This window comes from Dama dama, chromosome 1, assembly GCF_033118175.1.
Source record: "Dama dama isolate Ldn47 chromosome 1, ASM3311817v1, whole genome shotgun sequence".
NCBI lineage: Eukaryota > Metazoa > Chordata > Mammalia > Artiodactyla > Cervidae > Dama > Dama dama.
The window spans coordinates 7,507,462-7,526,906 of record NC_083681.1 but is presented as its reverse complement, the minus strand read 5'-3'; the positions used below and the strand labels follow the sequence as shown (position 1 = coordinate 7,526,906).

At 37.6% G+C, this 19,445-nt stretch overlaps 1 protein-coding gene across 2 annotated transcripts in view; it reads left to right on the top strand.

Moving 5' to 3' along the window:
- Positions 1-19,445, top strand: part of DYNC2H1 (dynein cytoplasmic 2 heavy chain 1) — a 408,806-nt gene that overhangs the window by 187,061 nt on the left and 202,300 nt on the right. For both annotated transcript variants that reach the window (XM_061143196.1, XM_061143187.1), the window contains exons 66-70: positions 1,417-1,580; positions 3,583-3,702; positions 4,247-4,381; positions 6,727-6,870; positions 11,504-11,593. In XM_061143196.1, the coding sequence (XP_060999179.1) occupies positions 1,417-1,580; positions 3,583-3,702; positions 4,247-4,381; positions 6,727-6,870; positions 11,504-11,593 (653 nt within the window). The remainder of the gene's footprint in view (positions 1-1,416; positions 1,581-3,582; positions 3,703-4,246; positions 4,382-6,726; positions 6,871-11,503; positions 11,594-19,445) is intronic.

Below are 19,445 nucleotides of genomic sequence, written 5' to 3'. Positions count from 1 at the left end.
TGTCCTCCCAGCGTTTCCATTGTCTCATTTCTGCTGGGATTATTTTTTTCTGTCTGGAGAATTTCCCTTATCTTCATTTAGGTGCAGATCTATTGAAAACAAGTTTTTGTTTTTTTTTCATTTTTAAGTGATTTTTTTTTCTCTGTACCTAACAGAATTCTAGGTTGACAGCTATTTTCTGTAGCACTTTAAGGTTTTTATTGCATCGTATTCTAGTTTATGTCATCCCTATTGAAAAATTGCCTGCTGGTTTATTGTTGCTTTTTTGTAAGTGATACATCATTTTTCTCTGGATAATTTATAATTTTTCTTTGTTTTTGGTTTTCAGTGATTTTACTTTGATGTCCTTAGATTAGTTTTCTGCTTGTATTATCTTGAATCATTCTATTTGGTATATAGTTATTACATTGAATCTTTAAATTTGTATTTTCTTTCAATATTATTTTGATTTTTTTTGATCCTTTGAATATCCTCTTTTATAAAGTATGTTTTAAATTCTTTTCATGTTAAGTTTAAAAAGTTAAGTAAAATTTAAAATCTTGGATTCTCAAAAATTCTTTATATTGGTTTTCGTAACATTAGAAAATAATCTTTGATAATGTGTATTTTTTTACCTAAAAAATTAGTTACTTTTATCAGTTGAAATCATGAATAATGGGTGTAATAATGATTTTCTGTATATGATGTATAATTAAAATCATTGTTATTTATATTAGAATATAAAAAGCTTCTTTATGAGGCAGAAGTTTACTTTTTCTAAGTTTCACTTGTTGCAAAGCTCCTGTGCATGACAGTCTGAATAAATCCTTTTTGACATTAATAATGGATTCTTTGCAATTACTGATATGTTTTTAATTCCAGGTTTTACCAGGTCATTCTGTGTTTAAGTGTTACATCTTAAATACTAGCACAATAAACACTTTGAAACTGATAAATTTTGAAGTAGAGAATAATTAAGCATTTCCATTTTTGTCATCGATAATCAAACATTTCAGAAAATTTGATAATATGAAATATATAGTTTATGTTAAAACTGTATCCCTGGAGAAGGGAATGGCAACCCACTTTAGTAAGTATTCTTGCCTGGAAAATCCCATGGACAGAGGGTTCATGGGGTCGCAAAGAGTCATATACAACTGTGCCCATATTAAATATAAGTAGATATTCTTTTGATGCTTCAGAATCCTAGGATTGTCTTAATAATTATTATTTATCCTTATTTGCCTAGGTGCTGACTGATTAGTATAGCATTCTTCTTAATGGTCTTTTGGTAGCCTCACTGTTGCTGTCTTTTGGACTGTATTGAAAAGGCTGTAGTAAAAACTATTTAGAAGTACTAAAAAATTGTATTTTTTAATGTCATGTAGCAAAATACTGAATATTCAGACCAACTAATTATGTCATTTAAAAAAATAGGACCACGTTATGTGGTACAAATAGGTGACAAAATTATCGACTATAATGAAGAGTTTCGCCTGTTTTTGTCAACAAGAAGCCCAAATCCCTTTATTCCACCGGATGCAGCTTCCATTGTTACTGAGGTTAACTTTACTACAACAAGAAGTGGATTACGAGGACAGGTATATGTGGACAATCATAATTTGCCTTAGAAATCTTAGAAATCTTCTTTGTATACTCATGAAATACTTTGAGTGAGAAGCTATTTTGTTAAACTGATTAGCATTTAAACTCATGATTTTGAAAATATACTTGGAAATTAGCAACACATTTGGGTTTATTTCATTTTCCATTAGTTTTAGAATTATATATTGTTGCTAATGTCAAATTGCTACTTCTTTCAGTAAAACTTTTATTTTATAGTCTACTTATATTTGTTAGAATTTGAGAAATGAAAGGATCATAAACATTAAGATTAGTAACTATTTTTTTTAAATTGTGAAAACTGAAGTTTAAATGTTAAAGTTGTATTTAGTTGACTTATTCAGCTAGTTGCATATCTTTGATTCCAAATCCAGCACTGTTTTTGACCAGAACATTTGTATGTTTGAATTCTCTTTTTCTGTGTATAGCTTATTACAGTTTATGATTATTACATGAACTGCAAAATAATTTTCATGTAGAGACTTTTACTTACACACTCAGTTACTGATTTTATTTCCTTTTTAAAAATATCCTGTTGATTTTTTAGTATCATCCTGTTTTTTTACTCACTTATCAATAGTGTATATTTTTTCTTTTGATTCAAATGGTAGCATATATATTTGCTGTGATTTTTTATTTACTTTATTGTAATTTTTAAAGTTCTCCTTCTAAATATTTTTCTTACCATACTAGATGACTCACTGTATATTTTCATCAACAGTGTCTTTTGATAGCCTTGATGATTCTTGTCGTAAATACAACCAAGTCCAAATTACTCAATAGTTGGCAGAATTTGACAGAATGGCTTCCTCTACATAAAAGATCTCCACCATAATTGCTAAAAAGGGCTATTTAGGTCTTACTTTAATGAGAACTAATTGAACATGTTTATACAATAGATTTTAAATTAGCATATTTTATGACATGCAAATGTCATTCCCTATTTTACAGTTTTAAATTTAAGAATTTGACATAGCAGTCTTCAACAACTTTATTACGATTTAGCTCATATATCATATGATTGACCCCTTGAAAGTTTACATTTCAGTGTTTTTTTTTTTTTTTTGGTGGAAATTTCTGGGTCTTACGATATCAGTGTCTTATGGTAACAATGCTTGCCTGGTAGTTCGGCCGGTAAAGAATCCACCTGTAATGTAGGAGACCGCAATTCAATTCCTGGGTTGGGAACGAATCCCCTGGAGAAGGAATAGGCTACCCACTGCAGTATTCTTGGGCTTCTTTAGTGGCTCAGCTGGTAAAGAATCTGCCTGCAAGGCGGGAGATCTGGGTTCAATTTCTGGGTTGAGAAGATGCCCTGGAGATGGGAACAGCTACCCACTCCAGTATTCTGGCCTGGAGAACTCCATGGACTGTATAGTCTATGGGGTCGGAAAGAGTCGGACTTGACTGAGTGACTTTCACTATGGTAACAATATGTTTAAATTTTTGAGGAATAGAAAAAAATTTCCAAAGTAGCTGCACAATTTTAGTTTTCTACTAGTAGTATATGATGGTTTCTCTTTTTACACATAGTTACAATATTTATTATTATTCACTTTTTTAATTGTAGCCATCTTAATAGGTATGATATGGTATCTCATTGTGATTTTGATTTTAAGTAAGATATCTCTTTATTTCTTTTTGTGACTAATTACCATGAAAAATGTTAGCTTTTCTAGTTCTTATATATAATCTAAGAACTGAATATTAGATGCTGATATGTTAAGAGATGCAATTTCTTATAGCTGTTTTATAATATGTAACATTTTATCAGTTAGCTTCACTATTCACTTTGCCTCTTTTGTCAGAAATAATTGTGGAGGTGTCTCATATGTTTAACTAGAAAGAATGAAGTGTACAGAGTAGTATATTTGTAATATCCAATCAAACATAAGGTCTGTTTGTGGGAAGTTTTCACTTTGGTTTGTCTTTCTGGACCTTTGTTGTTAGAATAACCTTGGCCTTTTTTTTTTTATAAAGCTTTTGGCATTAACTATTCAACATGAGAAACCTGATTTAGAGGAACAGAAAACAAAACTATTACAACAAGAAGAAGATAAGAAAATACAGTTAGCTAAGCTTGAAGAGTCTCTTCTAGAGGTAAAATTTAGTTATTCAGGATGTTGATCATATTACATTATTTTGATTATAGTCAAATGCTGTTTTTTTAAAGGTTATAATACCTTCAGCATGTTTTTGATTGTATCAGAAGAATATCAAAATATATGTTAAAATCAAAATTCAAACAGAAAAAGGGTAGATATCTTGGAATATGAGACTTGGGAGTAGTGTTTAAGACAAGTGATTTTTAACTTTTATACTGTATTTCATTAATGTTTAATTATATACTCAGAACAACATTCAAAAGTAGCATGAGATTATGATTTGATCTGTAACTTTAAGTGGTTTTTATTTTTATTAAATTGATAAAATTAATATAAATACAGTGCTTTAATGATATAGTATCATCTAGTGATTTGCAATATCTTTTGATATACAAGGCTGTAAAATATTGAAATTCTTTTAAAAGTACATAAGTTCCCATAAACATCATCAAATTAATAGTAGTTAACTTGGACTTCCTTTAATTGATCATTTTAGTATATATAATAATGTTCATATTATTTTATTAATTTTTCTACAGACACTTGCCACATCTCAAGGTAATATTTTGGAAAATAAAGATTTGATTGAATCTTTGAATCAAACAAAAGCAAGCAGTGCACTTATTCAGGAGTCACTTAAAGAATCTTACAAACTCCAAATTTCTCTTGATCAAGTAAATATTTTCTTCTTTGTGATCTTATATTGTTTTCTTAAATATTCATGTTAATATGATAAAAATTATAGCATGATGACTGCAAAAAAGAAAGCTATTCAAAAATACCAGGTCCTTGGGTCTAATTCTTGTTATTATGGAAAAGGTGATAGATGTTGAGAGTATCAAGGGTAAAGAGTGCTGGTCATTGTCCCCTGCTGAGTACCACTGATTTCTGGCATGTTATCTAGAGTTGTAGGGAAGGCCAGATGGTGCAGTGGTAAAGAATCAGCCTGCTAATGCAGGAGATGCAAGAGACGCAGGTTCAGTCTCTGGATTGGGAAGATCCTCTGAAGGAGGAAATGGGAACCCACTTCAGTATTCTTGCCTGGAGGATTCCTTGGACAGAGGAGCCTGGTGAGCTACAGTCCATGGGGTCACAAAGAGTCAGACATGACTGAGCACTCATACACACTAGAGTTCTCAGTTCAGTTCAGTTCAGTTGCTTAGTCATGTCCGACTCTGCGACCCCATAAACCGCAGCACGCCAGGCCTCCCTGTCCATCACCAACTCCAAGAGTCCACCTAAACCCTTGTCCATTGAGTCGGTGATGCCATCCAACCATCTCATCCTCTGTCATCCCCTTCTCCTCCTGCCCTCAATCTTTCCCAGTATCAGGGTCTTTTCCAGTGAGTCAGCTCTTTGCATCAGGTGGCCAAAGTACTGGAGTTTCAGCTTCAGCATCAGTCCTTCCAATGAACACCCAGGACTGATCTCCTTTAGGATGGACTGGCTGGATCTCCTTGCAGTCCAAGGGACTCTCAAGAGTCTTCTCCAACACCACAGTTCAAAAGCATCAATTCTTCAGCGCTCAGCTTTCTTTATAGTCCAACTCTCAGATCCATACATGACCACTGGAAAAACCATAGCCTTGACTAGACAGACCTTTGCTATAAATTTGTACTGAAATTGAAACTGAATGTGTTTCTTGTGTTTAGTGACTATTAAAGAGCATCTTTGCCATTCCTGAAACTTTTCTTAAGGCAAATTAAGTATATCAATAAAAGAGTTAAAAGTTATTTTTCCATTAAAAACATCTTTCCTCCCTTTTCATCCTCTACCCTATGAATGTAATGACTGAACTCTTTTCTTATAAATAGTTAAAATCCTTTTTTATTTTATTATTTTAACATTTCCTAGAGCAAAATTTCAACCCTGTATCAGTACAGTGTATCTTTTTTTCTCTTACATTTGGTGACAGAGATATGCTGAAGAAAAGCAATAAAGATTAATGTTACTGTGAATTCTCAGTCTCCAACCTGAGTTGGACCCTTACTGACCTCCTTTAATTCTTTCCTATTTCCTTGAATGACTTTTCCAAATTTTATTTTAGGTGTTTTTCAGTTTTTGCTCAAATTCCTCCGTACATAGATTTCTTTCTTCCTTTAAGAAAGAGCTCTGTTGAAACCAGAATTAGAACAGGCATACAGCCTCTTTTCAAACTGGTCACCCCACCTTCTCCACCATTACTGAAATTGGCAGATGGCATAACTGTCACTCTCTCCCAAAAGGATTTTGAACTTTCTGTGCCTTCTCTTTCTGAACAGACATTCCTGAGTCACACACATAATTTTGCCAATATCATATTTGTAATCCTGTTTCTTTGATCAGAGTGGCATAGATAGCTTTCTCAGAGTTCCATTCATAACCTCACAGCCATTTAACCCTATGATCCTTTCATGTTTATCATCCTTTACTTTCAGTCAGAACGAAAGCCCTTGTGCTTATTGGTCCCTTTTATGCTCATGCTGAACATGCCGGGTGCTCTGTTACCTTAATGCGGCCCCTCGGCTGCAGGCTGCTTCTCTGCCTCTCCATCCATCAGTGTTGGTGCCAGTCCCACGTGCTACATTCACTGCTCTGACTTTGCTCACTGCGGGGAGGGCTGTAGTGCCGTGCTGTCTCACGTGGCCTAGTGACCTCTGATCACACCTGTTTACCATTTCCTCTCACCCTAATGCAAGTGTTTACCTCTTTCTCCTAATACAAGTCTTGGTCTTCATTAAAACCAACCCTTGTACTACTCTACCCAAGAGTAGAGATGTATTTAGAATACACTGAGGTAGTTTCATAAAAGTATAAAACAAATATATTATCTTAGGATTTAAAAAGGTATAAAAATGTAAAAATTTAAAAGCTGGATTATGATGTTTGAGTTACAGAATTCTATGATTCATCTTTATTCGTTGCCTGTATGTTGACAGAGTAAGGATGTGGCTAAGTTTGTGCATAGGAGTCTGCAGGTGGCAGTAAGCACTGGTACTAAGGTGTTATCCCCCCACCCGCCGCCCCAATTGTTCCACAGGAACGGGATGCCTATCTCCCTCTGGCTGAGAGTGCCAGCAAGATGTACTTCATTATCTCTGACTTGTCCAAGATTAACAACATGTATCGCTTTAGCTTGGCTTCATTTCTCCGACTTTTCCAGCGAGCTCTGCAAAACAGACAGGTATGCTGGTGGTTACCCCATAGCTGAGACTGAATAAGAGAGATCACTTTATTAGGTGCTAAATTTATAATAATTTCTTGAGTGAAGCTGCTTAGAATTACACTTCACAAGACCATATATAGCACCTTTAAACTATATTTAAAAGAGACTGGCTCCTTAGTTGCATTTTGGGTTTTTAACAGACTGTCCCAGTGTGACAGCCCTCTTAATGGAAATGATTTATGAGTATAAATTAATAAATGATTATTTTCTAAGATGATCATAAAAAAACCCTGGATAATTCAGGAAGATCAGAAATTAACCACATAATCTCATTACCTGGGAAAAGCAACATTTAAAATTTCATTATATACCCTTGTTTGGGGGCTTCCCCTTTGGCTCACCAATAAAGAACCTGCCTGCCAATTCAGGAGACACAGGAGACCCGGGTTTGACCCCCTGGGGTTGGGAAGATGCCCTGAAGGAGGGCATGGCAAAGCAGACCAGGATTCTTGCCTGGAGAATTCCATGGACAGAGGAGCCTGATGGGCTACAGTCCATGGGGTCACAGAGTCAGGCACGACGGAGCAACTGAGCACGCACATATTGTTTGAGACTGTAGTATGTTACAGGTATCGTTCTAGAAAATGGAAGTACAGGAATATACACTCTTTTATCGTTTGTATTCTAATGGAGGGAATATGTTAAAAAATACACATAAGTTTACCCAAAAGGTATAATACTGTGCTTTAAAAATACATTGTACATAATTTTCATGTCCATAAATATGAATCTACACAATGTTTTTGAGAACTTTTGAGGCTCTGTGTGTGTGTGTGTGTGTGTGTGTGTCTGTGTGTGTGTGTGTGTGTGTGTGTGTCTGTGTGTGTGTGTGTGTGTGTGTGTGTGTGTGTCTGTGTGTCTGTGTGTGTGTGTGTGTGTGTGTGTCTGTGTGTCTGTGTGTGTGTGTGTCTGTGTGTCTGTGTGTGTGTGTTGCTCAGTCGGGTCCAACTCTCTGCAACCCCCAGAGCCCACCAGGCTCCTCTGTCCATGGGATTCTCCAGGCAAGAACACTGGAGTGGGTTGCCATTTCCTTCTCCAAAAGAAACTACAGAAAGAAAGAAAGTGACGTTGCTCAGTCGTGTCTGACTCTGTGCGACCCCATGGACTGTAGGCTGCCAGGCTCCCCCATCCATGGAATTCGCCAGGCAAGAGCACTAGAGTGGGTCGCCATTTCCGTCTCCTTTGAGGCTGTACCCTTCTTTTTTTAACTACCTCCTATGGAGTGTTCTGCTTATCTCTGCTGAAGATGTTTTCACACTGGGACTTGGCAGATTAAACAGTGTTTCTTTTCTGCTCATCGATTCTGCGGGGAATTGGGTCAGGGCCGGGCAGGGCTGGCTTGCCGCTGCTCCACACGGCCGGCGGCGTGGCCGGGAGAACTGAGAGGGGCGTGGGTTCGGAGCGGCCCCCGGGTGGGCCTGCGCCGCGGACCTGACGATGGCGGGCTGCGGACCGCGGCACTTCTCCGTGAGGCCTGGTTTCCTCACAGTGCGGAGTAGGTGAGTTTCTCATATGGCACACTGAGATACCAAACATGTATTCCAGTGGAAAAGGCAGAAGCTGAATTGTGTTTTATAACCCAGCCTTGGGTCATTTCTGCTATATTCTTTTTGTTGAAGCAGTCAAAACCTGCCCAGATTTAAGAAGGGGCAAGGGACTTCACCTCCTAACAGAACGTCAAAGAATTTGGGGTTGTGTTTAAAATAGCTAGACACTTAATAGGGTTGTTTTTCCCTATTTTTTGTTTCTCTAATTATTTTCCTAGTTAACTTCCAAGACTTGGGTATTTGGGGCAGAAATGCATATATGTAAGTCTTTAGACAAATAGTGTCTATTCATTTTTTGGAAATACATGCTGTTGGTGTATTAATACAACAGGGACCTTTTCCCATCATTCGTTATTCAGATGGTTAAGAATCTGCCTGCAATACAAGAGAACCAGGTTCAATCCCAGGGTTGGGAAGATCCCTTGGAAAAGGGCATGGCAACCCACTCCAGTATTCATGCCTGGAGAATCCCATGGACAGAGGAGCCTGGCAGGGTACAGTTCATAGGGTTGCACAGAGTTGGACACGACTGAATGACTAACACTTTCACTAAGCAAAAATGGATATTAAATATCTTTTAATAATTAGCCTATTAGGTAATTGAAAAATATTTCACTATATTTGAAAGTCTTTAGTCATTTGTAAGATAAAATCACTTGTAGAATAGATATCAGATTATTTGTGTTTTTTCTTTGGTGAATTATTATTTTTTTATATTCTGTTGTATTAGTATTTTGAAATTTGATTTATAAGTGATTCTTTTATATTAAGGACATTAAATCTTTGTCATATGTTGCTAAAATTTTGGGCTTATTGTTTGCTTTTTAACTTATTTCAATAATATTTTTTATGAAACCAAATTCATCAAATTGTTTTTTATAGTTTTTATGTTTGATATAATACTAGTATAAGTGTTTTTAGCATTATATTTTGGGTGCAAATAATTGGTTCTTTTAGATAAGTTAGGGAGCAAAATTTCATATCCAGGTAGGTTTACTTAAGTCTGTCTTTCTGAGCAAAGATTATTATTCATTCAATTAATACTTACTGCAGACTTACTATATGGCAGGCATTTTCTAGGTGCATGGGTGATAAACTGGAGCATAAATCAAGAAAAAGTATTGTCTTCATTGGAAGGGGCTAATTAATATTTTCATGAATAAATTATTTCAGAAAATCTTTATTTGAGTACAGTGATTAAGGTTTACTAATGTCTTTTCCACTAAAATAACTCATCTAAAGTTCTTATATTCAGATTTGAAATAAATGACAGCTGACAAAGAACTTATGTTTTGGAGGTAGGCATTGTTAGCAAAATCTATTATATCACTCCTGGGAGATAAGATAAGCATTTATCCCACATATATTCATAATGTCCTTTGGACAAAGACTAGGTTTCAAGTTGTAGGGTTGGGCTGCAGAATACTTGTGTGTTAAAAATTTTTGAATTTTAATTGTTAACTTTAGTTATACCATTTATAATACTGTGTTGGTAGAAGATGTTTACAAAAAAACAGAAGCGTGAAGTTTGTGAGAGCTCATTCATGACATATTGATCTTATTTCTAATTTACTGTGTCAACAAGTAAAACTAAAGAGTCATTTATATTATACTTCTTTTGCATTAATAATTTTGTATAAAACTTGAGAGTATATAGTAACAAGTTCATTTAAAATTGATTTTTATCTTTTAGTAAAAAGGTGTTTATGTTAAAATTCAGTGATCATGTAACATATAAGAATTGAAAAATACATTACAAGGTCTAAACTTAATAAAAATACTGATTATTGTATACTGTTTAGAAAAGCTTATAGCTTGGTATTTTGTCAGTGACAATAATTCTGAGATAAGATGGCCATTGAATAACATTTACCTTGGCATGTGTGTGTGTGTATTTGCACCTGTGTGTTTAGGTGGGCATTTGAGTTTATTTAAAAAAGTAATATAATCTTAAATTTTGTTTTCCATTTTTTTGAAAATCTACTCTGTCTTGTAGGTACTATATTCTGTCTCACATTAGCTTGTTTTTTTAGTGGATCCAAGTTTTAATTTCACATATGAATCTTTGTTACTAAATAGTAAAATTAACAAGAGTGTTTGTGATGTGAACTGTGAATAATGAGCTATCTTAGTTAGAACATGCTACTAGCCAGAAGCTTGAAACCAAGGCCAGAAACCTATGTTTGATATATCTGAGTACCAGGTCACAATGTTTTCTACTAATTCCACACATTTTATTTCTCATTCTGGGTGTACTTCTCTAAATATTTTGCTAGTTTTTTTTTTTCCTTGTTTGTTATCATCATAAGGAAGTAAGCAAATTTTGTCTAAATGTTATACCAGGATTGAATTTTACAAGGCATGTATTCTCCAGATGTACCCTGAATAAAGTGAGATGTAACACTCATATTACAGTTAGGGAAAAGGCCAGCTTTTATACCATCCCTGTCCACTATTCCTACCCCAAGCCATTTTTCATTAATCAAATAAAGTAGCCATTAATGATATTTTTCAAATCATGGCAATCAAAAATAGGTAAAAAACTAAAACTTTGTATGAATTTTGACACCAAAAATTTCGAATTCATGAAAGATGAGCAAGATTTAAAATCATTTAGATTCTTATGCTGGGGATAAGAAAATTCTTTATAGTATGGTTCTGGTCATACTGTTTTGAGACTGGATTGGTAATTATAATACAGGTCATTAAATGAGTTTAACCCAGATTGATGTAGTATTTTTAATGCCAGTAGAAATTAAAAGTGGTAGGTCGAATTCAATTCATATTGTAATTGATTATAATTTTCATTTATTGAAAGCTTTAACTCTATACATTAAAAAATACATCAGTTTTTTATTGTGTTAATGTAGAAGTTTAGTACATTTATTTGTTTAGTCCCTTGAGTCTGACTGATGAATATAATTGCTCCAGAATCAGTTTTGAGTGTGGAAGAACAGTTTATAAGTAGGATTAAACTGTGAGGTATCTTTTAAGTGTTCCTGAGTTCCCTAATGGTTTCTCAATTTTCAAATTGTCATCTGCAGGATTCTGAAAATACAGAACAGAGGATTAAATCTCTTATCAACTCATTAAAACATATGGTTTATGAATATATATGTCGTTGTTTATTTAAGGTAAGAAATATTGTGTTTTTCACTTATAAAATGTTACCTGAACCTTTATTTAATACAGTATTAGGTTAAATTATATTAAATTGTACATAACCCTTTACCTACTGACAAGGTATTAGAATTGACATTTCTGGCATTTTTCCAGAATGTCTTCGAGTACTCGGGATGTAGTAGGGAGAAAGGTGGCAGCTCCACCAGCTGGCTTAGCCCTGCACTTGTCGGTGACCACCGAAAGAGGGGAGGAGGGTGGGTTAGGCAGATCGTCTTCCAGCAGATGTTTCTCGGTCTTAGTACTCAGGACATTTTGGGCCACATAGTTATTTGTTGTGGGGGGTCGTTTTGTGCATGTTATGGTATTAATGTCACCTCTGGCCTCTACCTTCTGGTGCTGTTAGCACTCCCTTTCCCCATTATGACAATCAAAAATATCTCGACACTGCTGGATGTCCCCTGGGCTGGGGGACAAAATTTTCTATTCCCTGCATTACAAGTAAACTAACACATGATTCTGTGTTTTGATGGAAATCTGTCACAGACATCTTCAAATTGCAAGGCACCCAGAGGAATAAACAATGAAACATTTTTAGAAATTTTAGAATAGTATAGAAAGTACAGAAGGTTTTCATGTAGGACTATTTTATTAAAAAAAAAATCAGTCCTTGGGAATAGCTTGAGACATGATTTTTTAAAAAAGCACTTTGTAAAGGCAGTTAACTATGAGAGAGAAATAGAGTTACTATGGTCCAATTATATAGACTTCTTAGAAGATCTTGAAAAAGATATACTTTTTATATTCTTCAGCACGAGATAGTAGTTTTTATGATTAGAGTGAGTTTATTGAAGATGTTTACTTTAGACAGAGAATAAACCTTTCAAAGAGTTTATTGACAAGGAATGTTATTGGAAATTCAAAGAATTATAGTTGAGCATTTCTGCAGAATTCCTTTTCTAATGAAAATTGTGGATATATATATATATTTTTTTGAAAAGTGTCATAGTTTACTGTCATTCTAAAAATCAGCCATTCAGCCTTCAATTTTAGTTTGTATAAAAGGAGGAATTGTAAGAGAATAATCTCAAAACCCATTTTGTCACTGGTTATGATCCTAGATATAAGGATGATATGTCAGTAACTTCATTGGTTATAGGTTCATGACTTATTTAAACATTTTTATAATTCATCATCTCATATAAAACTTTGTAAAATTTAGTTACAGAAAATTTAAAAATATTTTCAGAAAATGTTTCAAATTTAATGAGCAATATAGAAAAATCTTTAAGCACTTATTTTACTCTCCTCCAGTTCAGTTCTTCATTAGAGTAAATCACTTTAAGGTTTGATATGTCCTTGTAGTCTGTTTCTTCTCTCTTCATATTCATATATGCAAATATATATGTACATATACACACATATATACCAAAGGGTGGCTCAGCTGATAAAGAATCTGTCTGCCAATGCAGGAGATGTAAGAGACACACAGGTTCAATCCCTGGGTCAGGAAGATCCTCTGGAGAAGGAAGTGGCAAGCTGCTCCAGTATTCTTGGCTGGGAAATTTCCATGGACAGAAGAGCCTGATGGGCTACAGTCCCTGGAGTTGCAAAGAGTTGGACATGACTGAGCATGTGCCCCCCCTCCCACATATATATATATATATACAACACATCTTTATCCATTCCTCTTTGGATGGACACTTAGGATGCTTCCATGTCTTGGCTATTGTAAATAATGATGCAGTGAGCATAGAGAAGCATATATCTTTTCAAATTAGTGTTTTTATTTTTTATTTTTTTTGAAAAATACCCCCAAAGTGCAATCGTGCTATCCTATGACAGTTCTATTTTGTAGCTTTTGAAGAACCTCCATACTGTTTTCCATAGTGGCTGTACTAATTTACGATCCTACTAACAGTGTGGGTTCTGTTTTCTCCACATCCATGTGAACCCTTGTTATTTGTTGTCTTTTTGATCATAGCCATTCTGGACAGATGTCAGGTAGTATCTCTTTGCGGTTTTAATTAGTCTTTCCTCAGTGGTTAGTGATGTTGAACATCTTTTCATGTGTCTGTTGATCATTTGTTTGCCTTCTTTGGAAAAATGTCTACATCATCTGTCCATTTTTTAAATAACAGTTTACAGTTGTTATGTCTGCTCATCGGATTGATCCCTTTATCATTATGGTGGTACTAGTGGTATAGAACTTACCTGCTATGCAGGAGACATAAGAGATGCGGGTTTGATCCCTGGGTCGGGAATATCCCCTGGAGGAGAACATGGCAACCTACTCCAGTATTCTTGCCTGGAGAATCCCATGGACTGAGGAGCCTGGCGGGCTACAGTCCATAGCATCATGAAGAGCTGGACATGACTGAAGAGACTTATTAGCACGCACACACAATGTCTCTTTATGTCTCTTGTTACAGTCTTTATTTTAAAGTCTGTAAAATTATGTTTTAAAGATAGCTCAGCTTTCTTTTCATTTTCATGGAGTAGATATTCTATCTCCTCAATGTAGTCCATTTGTCTTTTGTTCTTCAGTGAGTCTCTTGTAGGCAGCATATATATGGCCCTTGTTTTTCTATTCATTCAGCCACTCTACAGCCTTTAATTGGAGCATTTAGTCTACTTACATTTAAAGCAATTATAGTTTTGCCAAGAGAATGCACCAGTCATAGCAAACACCCTCTTCCAACAGCACAAGAGAAGACTCTACACATGGACATCACCAGATGCTCAGTACCAAAATCAGACTGATTATATTCTTTGAAGCCAAAGATGGAGAAGCTCTATACAGTAGCAAAAACAAGACTTGGAGCTGACTGTGGCTCACATCATCAGCTTCTTATTGCAAAATTCAGGCTCAAATTGAAGAAAGTAGGGAAAACCACTAGGCCATTCAGGTATGACCTAAATCAAATCCCTTATGATTATACAGTGGAAGTGACAAATAGATTCAAGGGATTAGATCTGGTAGACAGAGTGCCTGAAGTAGACAGAGTGCCTATGGACAGAGGTTCATAACATTGTACAGGAGATAGTGACCAAAACCATCCCCAAGAAATAGAAAGGCAAGAAGGCAAAGTGGTTGTCTTAGGAGGCCTCACAAATAGCTGAGAAAAGAAGAGAAGTGAAAGGCAAAGGAGAAAAGCAAAGATATACTAAACTGAATGCAGAGTTCCAGAGAATAATAGAGAGACAAGAAAACTTTCTGAAGTGAACAATGCAAAGAAATAGAGGAAAACAATAGAATGCGGTAGACTATAGAGATCTCTTTAAGAAAATTGGAGATACTAAGGGAACATTTCATGCAAAGGACAAAAATGGCAAGGACTTAACAGAAGCGGAAGAGATTAAGAAGAGGTGGTAAGAATATACAGAAGAAGTATACAAGAAAGCTCTTAATAACCCAGATAACCATGATGGTCTGGTCACTTACCTAGAGCCAGGCATACTGGAGTATGAAGTCAAGTGGGCCTTAGGAAGCATTACTATGAACAAAGCTAGTGGAGGTGATGGATTACCAGCTATGATGTTTCAAATCCTGAAAGATGATGCTGTTAAAGTGCTGCACTCATGATGCCAGCAAATTTAGAAAACTCAGCAGTGGCCACAGGATGGGAAAGGTCAATTTTCATTTCAATTCCAAAGGAAGGAAATGCCAAAGAATGTTCAAATTACCATGCAATTGCACTCATTTCACATGCTAGCAAGATTATGCTCAAAATCCTTCAAGCTAGGTTTAAGGAGTACTTGAACTGAAAACTTCAAGATGTTCAAGCTGGATTTAGAAAAGTCAGAGGAATGAGAGATCAAATTGCCAACATCTGTTGGATCATAGAAAAAGCTATAAAATTCACTTTAATGGCAGAAGGTGAAGAGGAACTCAACAGCCTCTTGATTAAGGTGAAAGAGGAGAGTGAAAAAGCTGGCTTTGAACTCAACATTAAAAACATGAAGATGATGGCATCTGGTCCTATCACTTCATGGCAAATAGATGGTGAAAAAGTGGAAACAGTGTCACATTTCATTTTCTTGGGCCCCAAAATCAATTTGGATGGTAACTGCAGCCATGAAATTAAAGGATGCTTCCTCCTTGGAAGAAAAGTATGACAAGCTACACAGTGTATTAAAAAACAGAGACATCATTTTGCTGACAAAGCTCCTATAGTCAGAGCTATGGTTTTTCCAGTAGTCATGTATCGATGTGAGAGTTGGACTGTAAAGAAAGCTGAGCACCGAAGAATTGATGCTTTTGAACTGTGGTGTTGAAGAAGGCTCCTGAGAGTCCCTTGGACTGTAAGGAGATCCAGCCAATCAATTGTAAAGAAAATCATTCCTGACTATTCATTGGAAGGACTGATGCTGAAGTTGAAAATCTAATACTTTGGCCACCTGATGCAAAGGACTGACTCACTGGAAAAGACCCAGATGCTGGGAAAGATTGAAGGCGGGAGGAGAAGGGGACAATAGAGGATGAGATGGTTGGATGGCATCACCGACTCAATTGATATGAGTTTGAGCAAGGTCTGGGAGTTGGTGATTGATGGGGAGGCCTGGTGTGCTGCGGTTCGTGGGGTCGCAAAGAGTCGGACACGACTGAGCGACTGAACTGAACTGAATTGAGACAGCATATTAAGAAACAGAGACATTACTTTGCCAGCAAAGGTTCATCTAGTCAAAGCTATGGTTTTTCCAGTAGTCATGTATCGATGTGATACTTGGACTATAAAGAAAGCTGAGCACAGAAGAATTGATGCTTTTGAACTGTGGTGTTGGAGAAGATTCCTGAGAGTACCTTGGACTGCAAGGAGATCCAACCAGTCCATCCTAAAGAAATCAGTCTTGAATATTCATTGGAAGGACTGATGCTGAAGTTGAAACTCCAATACTTTGGCCACCTGATGCAAAGAACTGACTCACTGGAAAAGACCCAGATGCTGGGAAAGATTGAAGGCGGGAGGAGAAGGGGACAACAGAGGATGAGTTGGTTGGATGGCATCACTGACTCAATTGACGTGAGTTTGAACAACGTCTGGGAGTTGGTGATGGATGGGGAAACCTGGCATGGTACAGTCCATGGGGTTGCAGAGAATCACACATGACTGAGCTATTGAACTGAACTGAGCTGGTTCATTATCATTAACTTGAACACTACTGGATAGATTGCTTATCTCTACTTTGCTTAGTTCTTCTAGGGTTTTGTCTTTTTGTTTGTTTCAAATATATTCCTCTGTCTCCTCATTATGCTGAATTCTCTATTTTTATTTCTGTGAACTATGTAGGTCAAGTATGTTTTCTGGTCTTGTAGAATGGGTTACATGGGAAAGGTCTCATGACTCTCAGCGCATACTCCCTTCTGCTTACTAGAGCTATATGCTCCAAGGTTGTCTCCTGTGTGGGCTGTGTAGACCCTTCTGTTGTCTAGGGGCCAACTACTGTGGTTGTATTAGTCACCGAGGCTGTTCCTTGGCCTAGTTGGCCTCTAGGCCCTACCTCAAGTATTGACTGCCAGGCCCAGGTGGTTGGGCCTGGGTCCCAGCATGGCTGGTCACATGACTTGATGGTCCTGGGACTGTTACTGGCCTGCTGAAAGACAGGGCCAGATTCTGGGGGATGCCAGCCCATTGGTAGGAGCTGGGGAGGCTGGGGCTGGTATTGGCCTGCTGGTGTGCAGAGTCGGGTCCTGGGTTGGCTGGCTGGGGGCTGCTGGCTCTGGTGCTGTCCACTGATGATGGTTGGGTAAGCCCCTGACATTACTAGGCTAGAGGAAAGTGAAAATGAAAGTGAAGTTGCTCACTCGTGTCCGACTCTTTGCGACCCCATGGACTATAGCTCACCAGGCTCTTCCGTCCATGGGATTTTCTAGGCAGGAGTACTGGGGTGGGTTGCCATATCCTTCTCCAGAAGATCTTTCCAACCCAGGGATAGAACCTGGGTCTTCTGCATTATAGGCAGACGCTTTATCATCTGAGCCACCAGGGAAGTGCCTCCCCAGCTCCTTCTACCAATGGGCCACCTGAGGAAGGACTCCAAAATGGTGCTTGCTAGACCAGTGTGCTGGTTGTTGAACCTATCAATCATTGAATCCTACCCTAACTCTTGGTTGCCTTTTATACCTTTGTGATTGTCCAAGCAGCCTACTATATTTTTATTATCTCAAGGCTGTATATTGTCACCCTGCTTGTTTAACTTATATGCAGAGTACATCATGAGAAACACTGGGCTGGTGGAAGCACAAGCTGGAATCAAGATTGCCGGGAGAAATATCAATAACCTCAGATGTGCAGATGACACCACTCTTATGGCAGAAAGTGAAGAGGAACTAAAAAGCCTCTTGATGAAAGTGAAAGAGGAGAGTGAAAAAGTTGGCTTAAAGCTCAACATTCAGAAAATTAAGATCATGGCATCTGGTCCCATCACTTCATGGCAAATAAATGGGGAAACAGTGGAAACAGTGGCTGACTTTATATTTGTGGGCTCCAAAATCACTGCAGATGGTGACTGCAGCCATGAAATTAAAAGACGCTTACTCCTTGGAAGGAAAGTTATCACCAACCTAGACAGCATATTAAAAAGCAGAGACATTACTTTGCCAACAAAGGTTCATCTAGTCATGGCTATGGTTTTTCCAGTGGTCGTGTATGGATGTGAGAGTTGGACTATAAAGAAAGCTGAGCACAGAAGAATTGATGCTTTTGAACTGTGGTGTTGGAGAAGACTCTTAAGTGTCCCTTGGACTGCAAAGAGGTCCAGTCAGTCCGTCCTAAAGGAGATCAGTCCTGGGTGTTCATTGAAAGGACTGATGTTGAAGCTGAAACTCCAATACTTTGGCCACCTGATGCGAAGAGCTGACTCACTGGAAAAGACCCTGATGCTGGGAAAGATAGAGGGCAGGAGGAGAAGGGGATGACAGAGGATGAGATGGTTGGATGGCATCACCGACTCAATGGACATGAGTTTGGGTGGACTCCGGGAGTTTGTGGTGGACAGCGAGGCCTGGCATGCTTGTGGTTCATGGGGTCACAAAGAGTTGGACGCTACTGAGCAACTGAACTGAACTGATAGTTGAGGGTGTGTTGTGACCTCTCAGTATCCTGTAGAGGAAAATCTTAGTGAGCAGTAGATTCAGGATTATTTGAAGCCACATGCCTAAGGAGCAGATTCTGAAGTATGAAAATATATACAGTCCTATGGGATTGCACGCACTGGAGCCAGGTGATCTCCTGAGTGGAAGTTGTAAGAACAGAGGCTCTAGACAAGTGTATGGGCTTCCCTGGGGGCTCAGATGGTAAAGCATCTGGCTGCAACGGGGGAGACCTGTGTTTGATCCCTGGATCGGGAAGAATCCCTGGAGTAGGAAATGGCAACCCACTTCAGTATTCTAGCCTGGAAAATTCCATGGGTGGCGGAGCCTGGAGGGCTACAATCCATGGTGTCGCAAAGAGTTGGTCAGGACTGAGCAACTTCACTTTCTTTCACTTTCAGACACGTGTCTAAGGTCTTTCCTGGTAGATACCGGTGAACCAAAGGGGGCAGAGGTGGCCTTCACCGACCCTGATCCCTAAGAAAGTTCCGTAGCCCCTAGGTGTGTGCCAAGCCTAAACCTACCTCTCAGACCAGAGCTCCAGTATAAGCAAATAGACTTCTTTCACAGAAAGATGGGAGTGAGTTTGATAGCCTGTCAAAAATTCTCTATTACTGTCCCACAGGACCCAGGAATGCAAGCTCTCCTGGCTTCCAGAGCCAGATGATGAAGGGGTGTCCCCTTGGCTGTAGCTCTAATAATCAGGGCTTCAGAAATATGTAAAGCTCACTTCTGAGTGATACCCTGGTGCCCTGGAGCCTGGCAGAGGGAGA